Source organism: Patella vulgata, chromosome 8 (assembly GCF_932274485.2).
Source record: "Patella vulgata chromosome 8, xgPatVulg1.2, whole genome shotgun sequence".
Lineage (NCBI taxonomy): Eukaryota > Metazoa > Mollusca > Gastropoda > Patellidae > Patella > Patella vulgata.
This window is the reverse complement of record NC_065886.2, coordinates 39,835,324-39,858,750: the sequence shown is the minus strand read 5'-3', so window position 1 is coordinate 39,858,750 and position 23,427 is coordinate 39,835,324. Positions and strand designations below refer to the sequence as shown.

At 35.8% G+C, this 23,427-nt stretch overlaps 1 protein-coding gene across 3 annotated transcripts in view; it reads left to right on the top strand.

Annotated features, from left to right (window-relative positions):
- LOC126830027 (uncharacterized) overlaps positions 1–5,577 on the top strand; it is a 52,250-nt gene extending 46,673 nt beyond the window's left edge. For all 3 annotated transcript variants that reach the window (XM_050560243.2, XM_050560244.2, XM_050560242.2), the window contains one exon: positions 743–5,577. In XM_050560243.2, coding sequence (XP_050416200.1) covers positions 743–817 — 75 coding nt within the window. In that variant the 3' untranslated portion in view covers positions 818–5,577. The remainder of the gene's footprint in view (positions 1–742) is intronic.
- Positions 5,578–23,427: the final 17,850 nt, after the last annotated feature.

Genomic DNA, 23,427 nt, shown 5'->3' with positions numbered 1-23,427 from the left:
TTTATGGAATTCAATTAATTATGTATGTTTGTTACTGCGTGATTTTTCGACATTTCTTTATCAAGCTTGTGTCCTGTGAATATATTTTTAGTTGTCAAGTACTGTGGATATCAAGAGAAATCATGTTGAATAAAAGAGGTTTATTAATATATGTTTACAAAAATACTTGACCACAAAACAGAAGGTTCTGGCTTCGATCTTGGTGTGGTGAAGAATGAGGGTCAGGCAAAAGATCAAAATAAGTGTAGGCCGTAGCGTTTATTGTCCAGGCAAAATTTCCCCTTATAGCACACTGCATGCCGTGTGCCTGCCTTCATTAGCCTGATGGTGCAGAACAGGATGACATCATACCGAATTTCATTTAATTTACAATTAGTCATTTACAGTTTTAAGTATATGGCACTAGTATTTATGACATATCTAGGAATTGCAAACAAATGCAGCGTCCAAATATATACCGGTTAAGTGTTTCGAATATAGATATCAACGGCTCCAATGTTATCTGGAAGGATGTGGTTTAGCTCGTTTCTTGTCTCTCCCTCACCTTTACATCCAGGAATTATCTTCTGTCTAGTATCTTCAGCTTCTTTAATTCAGTTTCATTGTATTGCTCCATTTACATTTCCATCATAGCACACTGTATGGCGTAGGCCCGTCTTTTTTAGCTCGGTGGGTGCCGAAATGTAGGATGTTAAAACTTTATTTCATTCATTCCTTAAATATATTTGTTTTCTATTTACAGATGTACAAAAGATCAAGAAATTTGGGATATTCAGAGGCAGACATGTCAGCTGTTTACAAAAGCTGCTGTTCATAATATCACCATAGCAACATCACACATCCCATAATTTTCTCAACGTTTTACACTAAAACGTATCATAAAGAAAAGCATAGTCATATTTATGTAGATTTGAATCTAGCATGGTTAACCGATATTATCCACAAACTCATCACCATTTCTTCATGGAAACATGTTCAACATTTGTATTTTTATTATTTTGGTTTATTTATGTTAAATTTGTAGCTGTTCTTGGCTTTGTATCACGTATTTAACAGTGCACGATTTTAATCAAAAGAGTCCATATTTAGTGCTCTCTTTCACAGTGTGTAATTATTTGCACTGCCGCTAATATTTTATGAAATTCTGTGTAATGACAGTTGCTAAACTGGGAAATCGGCAAATAGAGCTTTTTGCTATTAAGTCAAAAGTCAGTATGTTTCCCAGTAGTGTTATGATGAAGCCCTAGTGCTAGCCTGGAAATAATGAATACTTTTATACTTTGTACTGAACATGTATTAAACACGCATTATTTAAGAGATAAATCTGCCTAATGCAGGTCTTTCTTTAGACCTTAAATTATTAATTCAACATTAATTAACATGACAAGACCGTAATCAACTCAAGATGCCATCGGATGCCTGCGATATTTAGTAGATTCAAATACGTTTATGGTCGATGCAGATTCCATAAAAATGGATAATCAAAACTTAGTTTATTATCGTAACAACGGTAGTAATGACAATTGAGGCTAGCCTGCAATTGTATCGCTAATATCTAGTAATTTGACTGAAATTTTCAGCACATTCTGTTTTTATTAACTATTTTTTAACTATTATAGCAAGAACTGCCATCTCTTTATCCAATATTACCTAATGCATCTTGAATAATATTAATAAAAACATGACAGGTTCCAGAGGTATTGTGCCTAATAACGCCTGAATCTGTACTTCTTTGAGTGGCATGTATCATTTGCTTGATAAAGACAAGATTATCATCTTCGAAACATTGACTGTTAATAAACCAATAATTTTTATTCCATAAATAGTTTTTGGGTCAGTGACCGGTGCCTTATTTCCAGGCTTGCTTGTTTATAATATGTGAGGACGTTATAGTAAAGTCTTAGTGTTATTGCATTTTAAATCTATTATATACTGTTTTAAGATAAACCTCAAGTTCGAGGCAAGTCTCGTATGTATATACCATTTAATTAAAGCGGCACAATAAACTTTACAATTTTGCATGCTTTATGATGCTTCATAAAGTTTAGATTAATCTGTGTCAGAAAATACGGTTGATATCCACAAGAAGGTTATTCCGCCTACATAGGTTAATAATGATGCAGATATTCATAAAATATATTAAGACCTTGACACCTAAAATATTTTAGACAAGTCCTTCACTGATTGGTTTCTATAATACACTGTAGAGTTGATCCTGTTCACTTATATACAAATATCTTACACAAACAGATATCTAAATCTTATAGTAACAATGTTGTCATTAATTTATAAAAACAAACCACATTCATCAAAGTAAAATACAGTATTGCAGATTCCAATCTTACAAACATCTATATTTCTTAAAACTCTTTAAATTAGTTGGCAACCAAAGTAACAATTGTTTAGGATAAGTGACATTACGGAGAGATAAACAATGGGCATTATTCAATAATAAACTTCTTCAGTTTGAAGAAATGTGTGAGATTGTTATAAGATAATTACTTAGAGTAAAGAATTAACATTAAAGAATTCAGAAATGTAGTTTTTAATAATGAAGCTGTAGGAGTAGTCCCAGATTTCACACGATTTTGTTTGTAGTGAAATGGTTTTAAGTATTCAATTGAATGCCAAAATGCAGTCTGAAATATATCTGGAATAGATCCTTTTAATAATAGCTAAGCTTTTTGTGTGTTATCCTGCATCCATACTGGCAGGTTTTGTTTTTTTTTAAACTTCTACATCTAAGTAGTTGTTTATAAAATAAGAAATTTGTACCCGATATTTATCATTTAAACTGGTCAAGAGAATCAAGGGGAATAACTCCTAATATTGACTACTGTAAATTATTGTGAATAGTGTTATTTGTAGTAATTATTAGATTAGTAATCTCTCCATTTGTAAAACCAGTCACCAATGGTATTAGAATTAATATCACACATCATTAATGTTTTACTCAACACAAACTCCAAATGTCAGTCACTTCGATGAAATTATTTTACAAATAAATTATTATTATTTGTCAAATTTTTTAAGCAATATTTTCATTTTGTATATTATTTTTCATCAATAGATTTCAATCAAATGAAGAAAGATTGTTTTTTCGTTGTGGTATTATATGATATGGTCGGTTGTCTTGTGTTTTATTAAATGTGTCAGTCATAATTGTAAATATATAACTCCACAGTAACTGATTTTTTCATGGATTTAATGTTTTTATCATTATGCTGTTTTTTTCTTTGTCTGGGAAGTTTGTGGTTGTTTTTCAATCAACAACTTTTTTCAAATTCAAACAGCTAAGATACATTTCATATACACAACCATAGGTCAAAAATGCAATTGTTCAGGAAAAATTCTCATATGGCACGTGTATCCATAAAATATATATTACTATGTTAGTCTCAGACTGAGTGAAATATTGGGTGAACAAACCCAATGGCTTTTCTTTGACGATAATAAAAATTGCTTGAAGGGAAGAATTTTCCCCAGAGTGTGGCATTTCTGCATATAATTCTCTCATAATTCCAACTGCCAAGAGTTTTATTACGTGCACTGCAATGTGTATGCGCGTGGACTTTGTTTTTTTGTCCCATGCTAACAACTAGGCACACTTTCCTTGTGAACCCTGCTAGCTTGATCCCTGACAAGTAAGAACCTGGCTTGAAAAATCCTGAATGTTTTTCTCGAGTCATGCTGGGGTCTTCTAATCCGGGATTTTCTAATCAAGAGGCCAGTGATTGACCTCCGCGGCACCTTTTACTTGATAAGCATCTATTGTACTTAATAACCAAACTCTATACAATATTTTTCACTACACTGTTTTACTTTTTTACCTCTGTTTTATTTCATGTCCTCACATTATCTGTGTAATGTAGGTCATGTACTGAAAGTGTTTTATTCCATGTCCTCAAATTGTCTGTGAAATGTAGCACATGTAATTAAAGTGTTTCAGGGCCTTATTCACTCAAACTAAAATCTTTTAAGAAGCAGCCTTTTCTTTGGCGAAGAGCTAAAATTTGTTCTAGGAATTTTACCCTCTATCGATGACAAGGCTACAGTGTTAAAATATTCTAGTTTAAGTTTACATCAATCATTGATGATCAGTGAGGTCCCTGGTAGTTTTTTGGAAGAATAAGACAATTTTAATGGTTATCTCAATTCTTGGAAGTAAATTGACAATTAAAAACTATGAATATAATTGTATTTAGTATGTTTCTAAGTTAAATTCATTGAAATTTGTTACTTTTAAGGCAAGTAAATTGTCTGACAGTCATTGAAATTCACCAACTGGTCAGTTTCACTGTCTGTTAGTCAAAACCTGCAAATATGATCACAACAAGAACTCTGATCTAATGCATGATTTTAATGGTGACTATTTATATTGACCATTGTTTCCATGGTAACATACAACAGTATATTTTGATAGGTTTTGTAGATTGTAAACTATTTCTGTTCTAAATATTTATCATGTTTGTAAAATTCATCAAAAATAACAATAATGAGATTGTTTGTTACACAAATTATGTAAATTGTTAAAGTATTAAATTGAATTGTATTTTGAATTATGTTTTAAAAATTTGCAAAAGTGTTCGAGTTCACATTTACATAGAATTTCCTTGAAATTTATGAGCTCTTTGCCATTCTTCTTATTTCAAAGTTTCAAAGAAAATCAAGTTTAGTTAATAACTTGTTATAAATTCTGTTGTATATCATTATGAACATTTGAGGGGCAATTATTTATTTAACATATATTCTTTGTTTTGAAATTTGAGTAAAGTATAAAAACCAAAGGGAGGTAATCTAAATGACCCTCTATTTATCAGAATGTATAACTATAAATTATAATCATATTAAAATATAGATTTTTCATCTTAATACCTAAACATACAACTTTTTGCACCATGAATTTATGGTGAACTGAAACAAAGATTGTATACAAGTTTAGAAATATTGTACATTATTAGTTTGTAGCTGTCATATCTATACATATAAATAAGTAGTTTTCATCATCGCCATAGTTACCGTTGTCATTTATATTCTTTCCTTTTTTTAGGCCATCAGCCCTAAGGGCTTATGTTGTTACTTCTGTCCATCGTCCAGCCGCCAAGCGTAAGGAATTAGTTATTTTAGACTATTACTGCTAAATCACTTGATGGGTTACAATGAAATTTGGTTTAAGTTAAGTAGCTAGAATCCACAGGGTGGTTAACAGGGACACTTTGATTGGGCAAATGGATGCATTTATGGCTAGAGGGATTTCAACCAAAATGGATATGTTCAAATAAGTTATAGGAGTCCATAAGGTCTTGTGGGCATTCATATTCTCAGTAAGCTAAATTTTCACACATATACTCTTAGACGATTGGGCCTCTTCTTTCTTTTTCCCCTTTTTTTAAAAAAATCCCTGTAAATAATAATTTGTAATGAAGTGACGTTTTTAAAACAAGATGGACAGCATTTATAAAGAGAGTTGTTCTGTTTAAATAAATGTGGCGGCGATATTTAAGAGACTGTGTATCGCGATTTGAACTCTTGTATATTATTGATGATGATATAAAATAAATGTATTTTACCAAACAATCACAACTACCTATTGTTATTTTATATGGTGGTCTGACGCATACGCTTTAGATTGTAAGGTCTGTCATTGAGTCAAGTGGCGTGTTTTTGATGCCATACTTGTACATGACGACAAAGAGTAGGGCCACCTGTCCAACCTTATGAGTTTTCTCTTTAGTCCTCCGGTTTCCTTCCAGACCCCTACACACAAGCGAATTAATGAAATAAAATTGAACGATATGTTGGTCCCAAAATGAACCATTGTGTCATGGATTTTTAAACCCCAACCCCATTTCTCTTTTGTCTATTCATTTCCGTCCATTCCTATGGATATTCCAGTCTGGTTACCACTGGTTAGTGGTACGGTAAAGGGATGCTGTTTGCACGTGTCCTGCACTAGTTGGCAAACGTCCGAATGGGAATATGCCCAACTGGACATCTAATTATTCAGATGGGACGACAGAGGTACAATGTGTATGTTAGCATGTAAATTTCCCTTGGCATTTGAATTAGATGAAGAGTACTGTTTAAACAGTATTAAGCAACTGATCACATTCAAATAAACATAACGGTCCTATGGAAACCAATTACTGAAATAAACACAACAGCTCTATGGAAACCAATTACTGAAATAAACACTAACGGTTCTATGGAAACAAATTACCGAAATAAACACAACCCTATGGAAACCAATTACTGAAATAATCCTAAAATTTCTATTTTAAAGATACACTATGGGAGATTAGATAACGAGTTGGCAGTTCTCACTATAATAGTTAAAAACTGGATAATGTAAAGGCAATTTGCTGAAAATTTCAGTCAAATTGATCCACTATGAACCGAGAATTAAGCGATTGAAATTTCCGCCTAGCCTCGATCATCATTACTAAAGTCGGTACGACAAAAATCATAGTCACGATTATCCATTTAATTATTAAATCGTGAAGGAAAGTTGTGCAGTAAATCGGATCACAATCCACTAAATATCGCAGGCTAAGTTAATTAATGTCTAATTAATAATTTAGATGACATTTCAGGCCTAAAGAAAGACCTGCAATAGGCAGATTTAGCTCTTGTATATAATGAATGTTTAACCAATTACAGAAATAAACATAAAATTTCTATGGAAACCAATTACTGAAATAAACACAACAGTTCTATGGAAAACAATTATTGTATTTTAATAGATTTTAATTGAAAACCATAAACTAAATAGATACGTAATAATCTGATTCGAAGTGACTTATTAGCTGAGCACATTTTGCAAAAGGTGATGCCTTTTCAACAATATTGTAGCATATTCTCATTTTACTTTAAATGCATGACAAAATATGAGCTATAAACTTCCCTTTAAGACTGTATCTTTGTGTTTTCATAATAGATACAAAATATAAATGTATATATATATATACTTTGTAATGGTGCCCGTTGTATGTGTTCGCTCTATTTAGGCCGGAGTCCCGTGTGGTCCACAAGGACACCCGATTAGATTTTATTACATACTTCGAGAAGGTATTTGTTGAGTAATAAAACCTTCTAGTAGTTTATCGAGGGCTGGCCGTCCTTACCGCACGGTACAAATAAAACCGTCTAGTAGTTTATCGAGGTTCGGGTGCTTCCGGAGTCCAAAATGACCGCTTTATATAAATGAGAAATTTGGGGATAACTAACCCGAACCCTAACCCTAACCCTTTTTAAAAGACTGAACTTGGGTCTAATTTAGTTTTTACTACTCTTAAAGGGGTTAGTTTTAAGAATTTGGGGGAGAGGTTAAGTCTCCACATAAGCACTGACCTAGGATGATGAAAAATTAGTTCGTGATATTTCCTAGTTTTATTAAAATACATACAATACATTAGATTTATATATAAAGCCGATTTCACTGTTTATTGGTGTTGGTGGCGCTGATGGTCTTCCTTGGGTGGTGCTTCTGGTATTCTGGTATTATTGTTTCTGAAGAAAAAAGAAAATAAATTTGAGGCTCTCGGGAGAGAGCCACATTAGTGTGTTTCCTACTACGGATTGGATTTTCTAAAAAATCGTGTTTGTTCAACATCACCGGGTTACGGCTAGGGATTCTTATATCTAATTGATTTTAATTACTAACGGTTAGGCATAGGATTTGATATATGGTTTGTTTTGGGTCAGGGTGGAGACTGGTCTTATTTAATCTAATTTACTGTGCACTAGGATGTCGTTCAGATTTTTATTTTTAGAATATGCAATTATAAGTTTCTGTGTGAATATTTTCGGGTGATTTTCTTGGAGATCAGTATAGTGTTTTCTGATGACTTTGGACGCACTTGCTGCTGTTGCGCTAAATGGAACTACAAAAGGAGCTATTGCGCTAGCCGTATGAATATTCAAAACTAGGGGGGCTGTTGTTTTCAATTTTTCAATCCAGAATTTTTCTCTTGTTAGCCTAAACGTTTTAATTTCTTCTGAAGTTTCAAAGTCGCTCTTGGTCTTTTCTATTGGCGTGACAATGAGATCAGAAATGTCATGATTTGGTTGGTTGAAATGAATTGAGACAGGTTTGTCTTTTTTGGTGACTATGTCAGACCGGTGACCGTTAATTCTTTCCCTAAGTGCATTTTGAGTCTCCCCTACGTATTGCTTGTCACATTTTCTGCATGAGATTAGATAAATTATGTTTGAACTACTGCATGAAAGTTGGTCTAATATTGGGAATTTTGTGCCAGATGTTTTCTTCGGATATGTTTAAGATTTTGCATGTTTGACATCTTGGATGGCCACAAATTTTGGTTTTATGTGCTGATTGTATATTATTTGTTTCTTTGGCGGCAAGCTCAGCTAGAGTGTTGTTTTTTATACGTCGTAGATAGCGTTTGGAGTATCCCCTTTCCCTTAGTTTGCTAAATACCAATGTACATGCTGACTCAAAGTCGATCTTCTGAGTACATATCCTATGAAAACGGAGAATCTGAGATTTTATGATGCCAGAGAATGTATGTTTTGGGTGAAAGGAGCGTTTGAACAATAATTGATGTGTGTCGGTTTCTTTGAAAAATACTTTAGTTTCCAATTGGCCTGTGATTTTGGTGTTGTTACTTTTAAAAACGGTAGTATCAAGGAAATCTATGCTGTTATGGCTTACATTTGCGGTTAATTTGACAGATGGATGATGATTGTTCAGAATGTTGAAAAACGTCCAAAATTCGTCTAGTGTGTAGGTCCAGACTATGAAAACGTCATCTAAAAACCGCCAATAGAAATCTGGTTTTAATGGACAGAGTGGCAGAACTTCCCTTTCCCACTCCGCCATGAAGAGATTTGCATTACTCGGGGCAAATCGTTTTCCCATCGCAGTTCCGGAAGACTGAAGGTATACTTGGTCGTTAAAAACGAAGTCATTCCTCCTTAGACACATGTCGAGTAGTTTGAGGATTTCTTCGTCCGGCCTGGATGCTTGCGGGTTCCTAAGAAATGCTTTCCTAACTGCTTTAATACCTGTGTTATTATCAATGTTCGTGTACATGCTTTGTACGTCGATGGATATTAAAACGGTGTGTTCGGGGACTCTTAACTGTTTGATTTTCTGAATGAAATCGTTAGTGTCTTTAAGGTAGGATGGGTGTTGGCATGCTAGGGGTAATAAGAAATGGTCTATATATTGTGATACGTTGTATGATTCGCTGCCACAGTCTGATATTATTGGGCGTCCCTTGGGTATTTTATTAGGTATAAACCATTCTGTTTCTGGATTTTTATGTATTTTTGGTAGTGTATAGAGATGTCTTTGTCGGCAGTCAGATTTAGCAGATAGATAATCATATTATTTTGCTGTTATGTATTCCTTATCCTGCAATTCATATAAGATGTTGTTTATTAAATTTGCGGTGTCCTTAAAGATGGATTGGTCTAATTTAGTGTAATTTATAGGATTACTTAATTGTTTTTCTGCCTCTGAGATATAGACTGCGCGATTCATTATGACACAACACGAGCCTTTGTCGCTTTTCTTAATTATTATGTTTTTGTCCTTTTTAAGGGTGTTTAATGCCGTTTTAGTTGCTCGGTTGAGATTTGGTTTTTGTGACTGTGGTTGAATGGGTGATATTTCTATATTCATTTCGTCGAAAGTTTTTAGGATGGCTGGTGATAATGACATTTTAGGTGGTTTCCATGTGGATTTTGCTGTGAATAATTTTTTACCTCTGCCGGGTTTGTTCCTAAAAAAATAAGTCAACGAAAGTGTTCTTTGGAAGCGATGGGTTGCCTGGGTGATGGGGTCTATGGATGTTATTGTGGGGGTTGGGATGAATTTAAGGCCTTTATCAAGAATATTCATTTCTAGGGGGTTGAGAAGTCTGTCGCTCAAATTGACAACTGTCTGTCCTAAAGACGGCTTCTCATTCCTTTTCCCTAATCCTAGTTTAAATTCCTCATCCAGCAGTTGATGATCTCCCTGGCCGTGTCTGGGCTCCAGTGGATTGCGTCGTTACCTTTCAGTTCTATTTTGCCCTTGAAGGTTGGTAATGTGGTGGCGTTTGGTGAAGGTGCAGTGGAGATCAGTTGGTTGTAGCTGGTGATGTTTTGGTAGGCGATCGGATTTTCTTGTCGGAGTCGGGAAGAAGTGGGGATCTGTGTGGCGAAGAGCTTGGTTGTTGGGAAAGCTGCTCTGGTCACCTTGAGTAGATCTAGCATCTGCTCGTGTATCCTTGGTCCACTTTCCTCCCTGTTGTTGAGCCCGACGTGTATCACTAATTCCTCTGGTGCAGGACCCATGTAGTTCTGGAGTATCTGTTTGATGTGGCTGATCTTGGCTCCAGAGTAGCTATGGATCTCCCAGTCCCCGACGAAGGATGCAATCCTAGCCAGGTTAGAGGATACAATAACCAGGGTCTTTGCCATGACGGGTGGTAGGAACCATAAATCCTTGTCGTCTTTACCTTTGTAGCTGTGAGGTTTCTTTAGGGATAGGTTGAGTGATCGCCTACATCTGGTGGAAGATCTGGTGGCGATTCTAGGGTTAGGAATGATGGGCGATCTAGGGGACAGACAGTCGACAAGCGCGTTTAGTGGCGATATAGATCCCGAGGAAGTAGGTGAGCCAGACACAGCCCGGGGCGAACTGGTTGATCTAGCTGCACGCTTCGAGGGAGTGTTAATGCAAGTGCCTTCTCCAGGGTCTAATTTAGTTTTTACTACTCTTAAAAGGGTTAGGGTTAGGGTTCGGGTTAGTATTCCCCTAAATACTCATTTGTATAAAGCGGCCATTTTGGTATGAGTTCTGGCTTGTTCTGGAATTTGTTGCTTCTAGTGGTGATAATATTTGTACCGTGCGGTAAGGACGGCCAGCCCTCGATAAACTACTAGAAGGTTTTATTACTCAACAAATACCTTTTCGAAGTATGTAATAAAATCTAATCGGGTGACAAGGAACAGAGTCAAACCGGGACACCGGACTAGGTGTTCAAATCACGAGGATGGAATATTTTCTCACCGGTTGTCTATATAGAAAATACCCAGATCGGAATTGCACAAGGCTATAATTGTCAATTACATGTGATAATAGCGTACATTATAGTTCTAATCTATTAATAAATAATTATTTCATCCATTAGTGGACGGCCAACGCAGAAACTTCATAGCTTAGGCCGATATTATGTATTTCTTTGTTTTCGCGGATTTTTACCCCTTGGCACTGGCAAAGGGCCGGTTGTACTAAGCGCGAACGCGACCGCGCGTTTGACATACTATTTGAATGGTGTCGTTTTTAGGCTACCAACAGCGAACGCGAAGGGCATACATGCTCAAATCAATGCGCCAGAATGGTCAGTATGTCGTGCTCAGTATTAATGACCCTATAATGACCACTCGTGTTCTTTTCTCTCGTGGACAGCTCGTGTCATAAGACCCAGTCGTTCTTGACCGCATTTTTACGAAGCTGACTCAAAACAACTGGGTTGTTCTGGGCGGTTTATTATTTTTTTTTTAATCTCAGATTTATTTTTAAATTTTTGGTAACATCTCAATTTGCGTTTTTGTTTTTGTTCTCATGTTACAGAAAACCTAGAAATGTATTTGGCCGTACCCAACTATACCCATCAGCTCGTAACACATTGTATGCCGTATAACCCTCTATATTAGCACAAAATTAACAGTAGGACGTTAAACCCCATTTCATTTCAAACTACACACATGGAGGGCCTGACACGGACAGCTGTCTAGTCGTTCGAATGGGAAGAAAAACCGAGGTCCCGTGTATACATTGACATGCGCGTAACCCTTGGCAGTTGGAATTCGATATAAGAGTAGGCCATTATAGTGCCGCTGTCCGGGCAAAATTTCCCTCATAGCACACTGTATGGCGTATGCTCGTCTTCATTAGCCCACTCGGAGCAGAACAGTAGGACGTTAAACCCTATTTCATTTTATTTCATTCCATTTCACTTGTTTATCTGGCCTTGCCAACAATATAATAATATCTGCACTGATTGATCACACGCATCAAATATTCAGTAATACCGAAATCTAAATCATTTTAGCGAAAATTATCGTCACCAGTGGATTTTATATCGTTTATATGTAATGTATATTTGCACCTTTCAGACACACAGTAAACAACCAAAAGCATTAAAATATGTATTGTTTCGTGTCCAAATTGCATTATGTGGACACCAGCACAGTTTTTCGCTGAAAAAAATCCATGAAATATGAAAGAAGACTGATCGTGGGGTTTAATATCCAACTTTTCTACACTTAAAGGACAACATTGGTGTCAGTCATTATTACACATGTGATAGAACTGGTTAAACTGGTTATCCTCTCACAGCCTCACATAACAACTTTTGTTCCACGAAGGAATTATAAGTGAGCAGAAATTCCCCTGTGTATCTGTTATCACTTATCACTTCAGTCAGTTATATATAAGGATAACTTGTGTTTTCCTTTTGCTTTCTTCCCTTCCGTTTCTTGAAACCTTCATTACGCATTTATCGTAGCAATGATCTCTGTGGTGGAACGTGTTTAACTAGTTCAATTACTATGCCACAATTGCTGACACCAATATTGTCCTTTAATTGATACATTCACCACAGAATGTGTTATTTGCCCCGATATCTGCGCTATGGTCTACTTTTTAATTCGATTTCTAACTGTCATCTTGACAGTGAAATAGTATACCCAGGGCCCCTGTTTTTCGTAGATCGCTTTTCTAGCGCCCTCGTAAAAAGAACAATCACATCTTTTTGTGGACACTCTTAGGGGTCAGAATTTTCAGAAGGGTTAAATTTTGGAATTATCATCCTTGATTGTACAAAAATCACTTTCCCTTCTGGAACACGATGGTGGATGCAGTATAATTAGCCTTTTGCAAATTTGGTGTTAAGCTGAGAGGAAGAACCCTATCGATATTCAGCATTCCGCTAACTTCCGTTCCCTCCTCCCCTTTCTCGAATGTTTGTAAGCGCGAGACAATTATACATTGGGACAGTGAGAGGATGAGCCCTTTCCTCCCATCCCGTGTGACATCTTGCATAGCAACTACTTGTTTAATAAAAACAACAAATTTTAAAATAAAAAGATAAAACCAGAGAAATGCTAAAATCCGCACTAAATTGCAGCTCGATACGAATTTACCATAATTTCCAGGCTGAAGTCGACGTTTGGGGTGTTTAACAGTGTAGTTAAGTGGATATGGCGTAGGTCTTCAGATCCATTCTTAAACTTAAAATTAGGAAAAGCTGAAGGAGTCCTGCTATTGATTTTGAATTAAATAAGTGTTTTCAGATATCTGATCGATGCCATGCGTTCTTTTTATTCCATAAGAGTCGAGTGTTAGTAAACTAATAAGTGATCTTAAAGACAAATATTTGGTGACCTTAAATTCTTGCGAAAGCAAATCCACGGTTTTAATGTCATCAATTTATTAGTAACAACAGAAGTGTTGCAGGATAGGGCGAGCGAGAAAACCCGGGAAGGGGCCGGGGGTGCTGTCGACACGGACGGGGTTGTGAAGGGGCGCTAATTTTCCTCTGGCTGAGGTCAATAATAATTAAAATTTTACTAACATTCATTCGTGAAATTTATTAAATTTTAATATATTTTTTTTTATTGCCCTTTTCTTTCTATATAATGCAGTTGAACACAATGTAGTACAATAGCCCAAAGTTACTATGGACTTTCCATGTGAAGGAACCAAAAGTCTCCCCCCCCCCTCCACGTGCTATGAGAACCCATGAGGTAGCAAGATAAACGAACGAATGAATGAACGAATGAATTGTTTTAACGTCCGCTTGTCCGCACCAACTAGGCTAATGAAGAAAATCTACGTCGGACAGCAATTGGATTCTGTTAAGAATACTTTCACGTACACGCTAACGTGTAAATTGGGCTTGGTTTTTCGTCCATTCCGAACGACATGCCATCAAGACAAACAGATCAGATGTAACTGAATCCAAGCCCGTATAGTTTTGTCAACAATTTAATTGTCTAAAAATATGGGGTGATTGTATTTTGTAAGAAAGAGTATCAAACATAATTCTGGTGGAAGATCGGTGATCATAATTTGTTGAAAAATAATCAAGTTTCTGCTCGAATGATCTTATGATCATGTTGATAAAAAAAACCATTGTGCAGAACGTAATACACGATAATTTAATCTACAATATAGAAGTTGAAGATTTCTCGGTACATTTCCACGTCCATCATTAAAGAGTTGAATATCAAAAGGCATTTTAAAGCCGCTAATAGTCGTTTGGGGGATATTTAATCACTTGCAAACTACATTATTCTAAAAGTTACATCTCTGAAAAGGAATACATGCCAAATATAGTCATTTCCGTTAATTCTGCAGACGATAAAATCAAGCCAGTGCCACCGGTAAGTCAGTGTTATTTCAAATATTTTAATATGCCTCGTTTAATCCTACTGGATCCAGGTCGGGATATTTTGGTTTTGTTTTCTTAATTGTTAAATAATCAATTTGTGTACATTTTAGCGTGGAATACGACTTAAACAATTTCAGAAACAAGATTACAAGATGTAATGTAATGGAATGAAATTTAACGTCCTACTGTTCTGCTCCTACTGGGCTAATGAAGACGGACATACGCCATACAGTGTGCTATAACGGCAATTTTGCCCGGACAGCGGCCATACGGCCTACTCTTGTTTCGAATTCCATCTTCTAGGAGCCCTTTTATACGTGCACGCCAATGTGTACACGGGACCTCGGTTTTTCGTCCCATCTAAACGACTAACAAGTTGAACCATGGTTTCCAGCTAGCTTTGTTTCATCATCTGTCCACACAAAGAGAATGGGTGAAAACGATCTATGTTCTACCGGGACGCTCAGTGTTGTAGCCAGTATTTTGTTGACATTCATTGTGGAGAGAGATAGAAATGGGGTTTAACGTCCACTCAACACAAACTAGGTCATTTCAGGACTAACACATGGTTCAATTTTATTTCAATAAATTCGATTGCGCGTAGGAATCTTTAGCAGTGGGGGGGGGCGGAGGACCCGGAGAAAACCCACGAGGTTGGACAGGCGACCCTATCCTTGTCACGTACAACCGGGGAATCGAAACCACGCCAGTTGACTCAATGACAGACCTTATGATACAGCGCGCACGTGCTAACCATTCAGCCATCCAAGCACCCCCACCCTTCCCATTCATTGTGGCTGGTACGTATTGCGGATGGCGCCGTAGATTTGGAACCGCCCCCATATATTCACAGCCTCTAGATCCGCTACTGATGGTGCCAGCAACACGAGGTAAAGAGCAATGACGATAAGCGGCTTTAAACTTTATATTTATTTCTGGCATTATGGAGCTTTAAAAAGAAAAGTCTTTCAAACACTTCAATTTCGATATTTTCCGGAGAAAAAAAAACCCAAACATCGATCAGTAACTTTAATGAAATCTTGGAATGTTTTATTTCAGTAATGCGTATTAAATATCCTGATTTCATGTGATCTATAATTTAGAACTTCTGTGGTTCCTGGAACAAATTTTTATCTTCCGTTATTGAAGATTGACGTGGAAAGCTAAAACAAAAACCGTAGGTCAAAGAAACATTCCAGAAGGTCATGCTGTCGTAAAGCAATTCTCTATAGCCTATAGGAATATTTTCTCGAGATAATACTTGCTCCTGTCATCTTCTCAAAGATTGCAGAAAACACCCACTCAGACGATCAGATCTTTTGCAGTTGATCACTTGGTGAGGTTTTCGCGCCAAAACTATAGAAACCACGTGCTGGTGTTATTGATCGAGGTAGTTAGTTGAGTTTACAGATATTGCGAGCAGAGCTTATAAAGTTAGTTTAATCAAGACAATCGTGGACAGGACTACAGAACACTGGCTTATATTAAACAACTTCTATATTTCAAGGTAAGTTAGTCCTTAATTGTCTTTGTATGCAGGCCCGTAGCAGGGGGGGGGGGGGGCAAGTGGAGGAAATGCCCCTCTGAAAAAATGTTATGCCCCCCCCTCCGAAAAAAAAGTTGCCCACCATAGCTCTAATATACCTACTGTAGACTGTGCCCCTCCTAAAATCTTCACTGCCCCTCCGCAACCAGTAAGCTGGCTACGGGCCTCAGCCAGTATAAGCTGGTTACGGGCCTGTTTGTATGGTAGGCCTATACAGGCTTTTCCTATTAACAGGACATTTGTCCAAATCTTGAGATACGCATTAAACCAACAGAAACAAAATGGCATTCATTTGTAGGCAAGCTAATTTTATTATTTTATTTCGTTTCCCGTTTATACGCAAGTCTTGCACATTCTTTTGTAATTATTTTCAATCTTCGACCATGGCTTTAGCAATGAATACCCAACACCTTTTTGTCGTCTTTGTGAAGTGGCGGGGCTAGGATTTTTCAGTGCGCTAGGGGTGGGTTCACTTGTGTTCTCCCCATACGCGATTTGCAGAATGTCCATTTGTCCAGGATATCATCAGCATCGATCAGAAAGTCGAGAAATTTGCTCATGGAGTTTGGGTATGGTCAAAATGAAATGTGTATACATCAGTGTTTGAAATTATTAGCTTGTGGTATAAAAGGGATGGGATGGGAGGGAGGAAGGGCGCCACCAGAGTCACACTTCTTCACAACTTTATCATAAATGTTAGATCGATTTAAAAAGAAAGCGAAAGATTATGCACCCAGTTAAAAGTGTTTTCACTGGTAGTTTTACCTCATAAAATATCAAAATACAAAAACTGCCTGACAAATACAAGATTCTAAAACTATCTCTTTCATTCATTACATTCTGTAGCAGTTTGTAACTTAAATTGTAACTTAGGAATGTGTTATATTTTTTTTTGTTGAAACAAATAAGATATCTCCGGTTTGCATTACTAAATGCCATTGAAACAATTTAAAGTTAAGATCTTCAGGATTTTTCATCCTAGCTTCTCCTTGTCAATGTTGCATGCCATTGGGAGCAGTAAAACATCTCTGCTCAGTGCGGTCAATACAATAACAAACAATACACATAAATTAAACATACATTATGCAAGAGCAAAATCTGCTTATTACAAGTCTTTCTTTAGGCCTGAAATGTTATCTAAATTATCAATTAGACATTAATTAACTTATCCAGACCATAATAAACTCTCGATGTCAAGGCTAGCCTTCGATGTTGGCTGGATTAGATTCCTATATGCCGCTATCGGCCATTGATAATTAAATCAAAAAAAGTGGATAATCGAGACTATGCTGTTTATATTAATGATTTTAGTAATGATGACCGAGACTATACAAAAATTTCACCCACTTCATTCTCGGCTCATTGTGGATCAATATGACTGAAATTTTCAGCAAATTACCTTTACACTATCTAGTTTTTAACTATTATAGCGAGAACTGCCATCTCTTTATCTTATCTCCCATAATGTATCTTTAATAAACAAAAATTATTAATAACAATAAAAGTTAGATTATGAGTAATTTTAAAAATACAACTGATCACAATATATCTTATATAAATTGCTGATTAAAACACAGATCCTATTTCGTTTCATATTTTTATAGTTCAAAATTTCATTTTACTTGTCTTTACTACACTAGGATCTGGAAGATTTGTTACATTACTGGCGTTTTGGTTGAAGTGAGGGATTAGCCAATGAAACAGTCTGTTACGGAGAGTTCTTGGCGTGCCATGTACGGAACTGTGGGTAAACCACTAGAAACGCCAACGCTGATTGATTAACCAATGTCTGACATTATAGGGTCAAAAGCCGCTTGTACGACCCCTGGCATGACCTTCTAGTGCAGCTTGTCAGATCTTCATTTAGTGTAGGCCATTGAAAGTATTTTAATCAGATTGACACAGAAATATACATTAAAAGTTAGATTATGGTTACTTTAAAAGTACAATTGATCACATTAAAAAGTGCAATTTTGATCACATTAAAAATTGCAATTGATCACATTAAAAAGTACACTTTATTACATTAAAAAGTGTAATTGATCACATTAAAAGTTACAATTTTGATCACATTAAAAATTGCAATTTTGATCACATTAAAAATTGCAATTTTGATTACATTAAAAAGTACACTTTATTACATTAAAAAGTACACTTTATTACATTAAAAAGTATAATTGATCACATTAAAAAGTGTAATTGACCCCATTAAAAATTGCAATTGATCACATTAAAAAAAGTACACTTTATTACATTAAAAAGTACTATTTATTACATTAAAAATTACAATGTACAATTTATTAAAAAGTACAATTTATCACATTAAAAAGTATAATTTATCACATTGAAAAGTACATTAAAAGTACAATTGAACACATTAAAAAATACAATTTATCTCATTAATTCTGTGATACAGGGCATTGGAAGTTTGATTCATTACAATTATTCTGAAATAGACGGAGATCTGATTTGAAATGCGGTTGAAATCAAAATGTTTTCTCTAAGGACAGAAATGAAGCATGGATAGCCATGTTCAATTTACACTCGTCTTGTATTAAATTACTTGTTGGAATTGTTGGAGACTTTGGTTTCAATAATGTTTTTCCCAAATGATTTTCCTCTATATCCTTGTTATTTCATTGATTGTATTGTAATCCTTTACTTTTCTAATTCAAGAAATATCTTTGTTGTATTTGGGTCAGACGATATTCATACGATTGGTTTAAGTGGGAATCTTCAGAAAATCACTTTCTTATTGACCTTAAAGGATGGGCGAATGGTTTCCTGGAAAAAAGCTCAATTCTGTATTTTACAATCTCCTTCAAGTCGGCTTAAAATGACTAGACACTGTCAATTTCCTCCAAGGCAACTTTAATTTCCTCTAAGTCAGCTTAAAGTGATCGTCTCAGGATTATATTTGTAAAGAAAACTTAAATCAAAGCTGTGTAGTGCCATTGAATTTATAAATCTTTTCTCAGAAAGATTGCTATCCCGATGACTTCACATATTCAATCAAAAACTTTTCAAAATATGTGAGCTCCTCCCCTGTGAGCCTCCATACATCATATATATCCTGATAGGTGAAGCATATGTCAACGGTAACATTTTTTGTTGTGCATTCCCTGCAATCCGCCTGCACTTATTATAAAAAATGATTTTTTTAAATATCACATTATGAAAATACGAAAGGTGAAACCAACTCAACGTTTTTGGAGGGTTTCTAAAATAAAAAGATGATTCTAAAAGAAATAAACTTTGTTTATTTCAAAATTAATTTTTTTGTAATATTTTCCACTTTTTGCATGCTTTATATTTACCATTTTTATAAACATTTAAAGTAGCTAAGTCTCTAACTCATTATCATCCAAAATCTTCCACATTAAAACCACGATTTATTTGTCGGTTTAAATCAACACTGATGTTGTGACTTACCGGGAAAATATGGGCTTCTGATATCCAATATTTAAGACAAAATAAACATTTTACCATTGGTACACAAATCGTGTACCATAATGCGTTTCAGCGCCATTTGTAACAGGGACTCGTAGAACGAGGCTAGGCATATTCCACAAGTCATGTCAAACGGTGACGCCATATTCTTATCTTGAGAGCACACGCAATAAATACTATCGATGTAGACTGGAATAACCAGATGCTAGAGATTGCCATTTGATTGTGACTTCTGGCGTATTTCGGCGAACATTAATGATTGGAAATTAGAGTAAAAATGGAAATGTTTGAATGTAAATTAGTTTATATACATTCATATTACATTATTAAATGCATTGCGACCCATTTGTGTCAATTTCTAGGGCCAAATATTAGCAATTTACCTCCTTTAATATTGATTGTAAAATATGAAAATAATTAAATTACAATCATATGACATCACAGTTGAAGATCTATAGAAAGCTTATATTTTTCCTTTTACAAATCATCTATCTTCATTTGGGGGGGGGGGGTAGGGGATGGCCGAATGGTTAATGCGTGCACATTGCATCATAAGGTCTGTGAATGAGTCAAGTGGCGTGGTTTCGATTCCCCGGTTGTACGTGACACCTGTCCAACTTTGTGGGTTTTCTCCGGGTCCACCAGTTTCCTCCCACTGCTAGCGATTTATTGAAATGAAATTGAACCATTTGTTAGTCCCGAAATGACCTATTTGTGTGAGTGGATGTTAAACCACATTTCTCTCTCTCTCTCTCTCTCTCTTGTATTTGCCCAGACGGGTTGGTTGACCGAATGGTTAATGCGTGTGCATTGCATCATAAGGTCTGTCAATGAGTCAACTGGCGTGGTTTCGATACCCCACTTGTACGTGACAAGGAGTAGGATCACATGTCCATCCTTGTGGGTTTTCTCCGGGTCCTCCGGTTTCCTCCCACAGATAAAGACCCCTACGCGTGAGCGAATTATTGAAATAAAATTGAACTATATGTTAGTCCCGAAATGACCTAGTTTGTGTTGATTAGACATTAAACCCCATTTCCGTCTCTCTTTCATTCACCCAGTGGATAACAAAAATGTTGGTTGTTAATCTCCATTTCATTTCATTTTTACGAATCATCATGTATCTAATGAAGGTAAATTGATACCGAAACATACGATATTAAACGTCACTAATGATCACTTATGTTCTACGTTTTTCTTCATCCACCCAGTAAATCTTTACAAAGCAGACTATGTATAATGCAGATAGATATCTTCCGCCTGTCAAACCCATGCAGCATTTCTTCAGTTAACGACTTGCATATTGTCATTTCTTCATCTGATAATGGAATTAAGTGCACTTCAGATATCCAGATAAATGAAAATCCAGCAAGGTGTTCACAGGAATTCGGGCAATCATTGAACATTATTAATGTTCCAATCTATATAATGTGTATGCCTCGAGCGAAATTTGGTAGGACACATGTTGGGTTAGAACAAACGGAAGTGAGGTCTGTGTCTGGGAAGTCTAATTAAGCCGGACTTCATTTGTGTTATCAAGACCTAGCTAATAACTAATTATTGGTAACATGACTGGAACACTCAACTGATCTTGACTACAAGGGAGACCAGTGGTGCATGTACACCTTTTGGCTGTGGCTTTTATATTAAAGGGACTATCCCGATTTAAACAGAGTCTCAAAAATAAAAGTCTGAGTACGTATGGAATTTAAGCGCCAAAATACAGAGGAATGGTGTATTTTACTTGTCTCAAAATTTCAGCACAAAATATTGAGTCGTTTGGACGTGAACGTCAAAACTGCTTATCCGGGCACGTAACCCTTTTAAGATTTCGGGTCAATTTTTTCGTTGGGTGACCCGATAATCGATTCCCGTTCATTTAGAGGTCTATACAATGAATGACCCATGTGCTGTACTTGATAAGGAAAGGTAAATTTCACCTACACATTATTTTTATTAAAAAAATGTCTGGTTTTATCCAGACATCGCATTATACAGCTTGGAGCGCCGGTCTCCATTTCCAGATGAAGACTGACAGGTTTAAGTTATTTGAAAACGTATCACATATATTGAGTTAGTTGCTCGGCCCTAAGGTAGAGGATATTAAGCAGTTTTATTCTCCAAAGTATTATCGGGATTGGCCCTTTAAAAAATCACTAATGTTTTCTAAGATGGACAAAATATTTGCTTGAAAATTATTTCTTCTAATCGTCTGCATGATATTGAACTGACCACTATACATAGTGCCAAGAATTTCTTTAATATCAGATTCAAATTGTATGAAAAAAAACATGTGAAAGTCACCTTTGGTATACATGCTTAAATTGGTGTCTGGTGATATCTGGCCAAATATAATAGAGAAATTTAGGTCCCCAAACCCTTGCCTTTCCCACCAAAGTCCCATACAGTGGAAAACCTAGAACTTGTGCTGCCCAAGGTTGTTTTTTACTTTGCTGTCCCAAACTCCATTCCACCAAAAAACACATTGTAATACACATCGGTCCTCAATATTACCACCCCGACCCCTTTAAAGTACACCACCCCTCCAAGAACGCTACTGGTCTTGTATGTACATCTATAAGTCTATAATTAAAGCTTTAAATCACACTGCCCATCTTCATTAGCTGAGTTGGAGCAGAACAGTAAGACGTTAAATACCCATTTCATTTTATTTAAGTTACGCATTATTTTCGTGTATAGTTGGTTCTACGTCTGAAGATATTAATCGGATGCCGTCTAGCCATCACGCTAATGTCTTAATGTTTAACAGTTGATGGTTAGATGACTACATTTAGAATCAAAATTAACCTAACTTAATCAGCCAAGTGAATTTAACATGAAACTTTAAAGTGACTCAACCTCTAGGATGTGATTCGTGATTTAAGTGAAAAATGAACGGATCATTTTGATTAAACAGAGATTTGCTTTTTGTAGAACTTAAAGCAGCATTATGGAAGATTAGATAAAGATCTGACAGTTCGCGCTATTATAATTAAAACATAGATAATGAAAAGAGAATATGCTGAAAATGTCAGTCAAATTACCTCACTCTGAGTCAAGAAATCCTCATTTCAATAACACTGTAGCCTTGATTCTCATTGTTACGATAATAAACAAAGTCTCGATTATCCATTTTTACGGTTAATCATCAGCCACCATTTAAATCTGTTGAAAATCGAACTCATCAGATGGCATAGTTTATATAATATGTAAGGCCTAAAGAAAGACCTACAATAGCAAGATTTAGCTCTTACATATAATGCTTGTTTAAGTGAAAAATGAACATTTATATTTTGTAGATCTTTTAGTGAAAAATGAAAAGATCGCTATGAATAAAAAGCTGTTTATATTCTGTAGATCTTAATGTGTGAAAGATGAAAGGATCGTTTTGATTAAAGAGCCATTTATATTTTATAGATCTTAACGGTGCGTGAAAGACAATTATTGACTTTCATAGTTTTTTCAAAGTATACAAATACATGTATTGATAATATTAGTGAGATGATGACTAGCTTAGACAGACGTCTCACACCTCGTGTCTGTTTATAGCTTGAGCAGACACATCCTATAGATTGTAATATTAAGGATGTATTATGAGAGAGAGAGAGAGAGAGAGAGGGGGGTGGGTGTTAATATCCACTACACACAGACAAGGTCATTTCAGGACTAACATACGGTTCATTTTTATTTCAATAAGTCTCTTTTGCATGTAGGGTTCTTTAGCAGTGGGAGGAGGAAGAAACCAGAGGACCCGGAGAAAACCCACAAGGTTGGACAACCGACTCTACTCCTTGTCACGTAGAAGTGGGGAATTGAAACTATGCCACTTGACTCAATGACAGACCTTGTGTTCCAGCACTGATGCATTAATCATTCTGCCACTCAATCCCCCTTTTAGATAAAGAGCTAGCCGCTCTTGCTAAATAGATCAAAAATACTTTATTGTGAGTCAAATTATAACTGTTTAAAGATGAAACATAAATTGTTTATTATTGTAACAATGGTACTTGACAGTCGAGG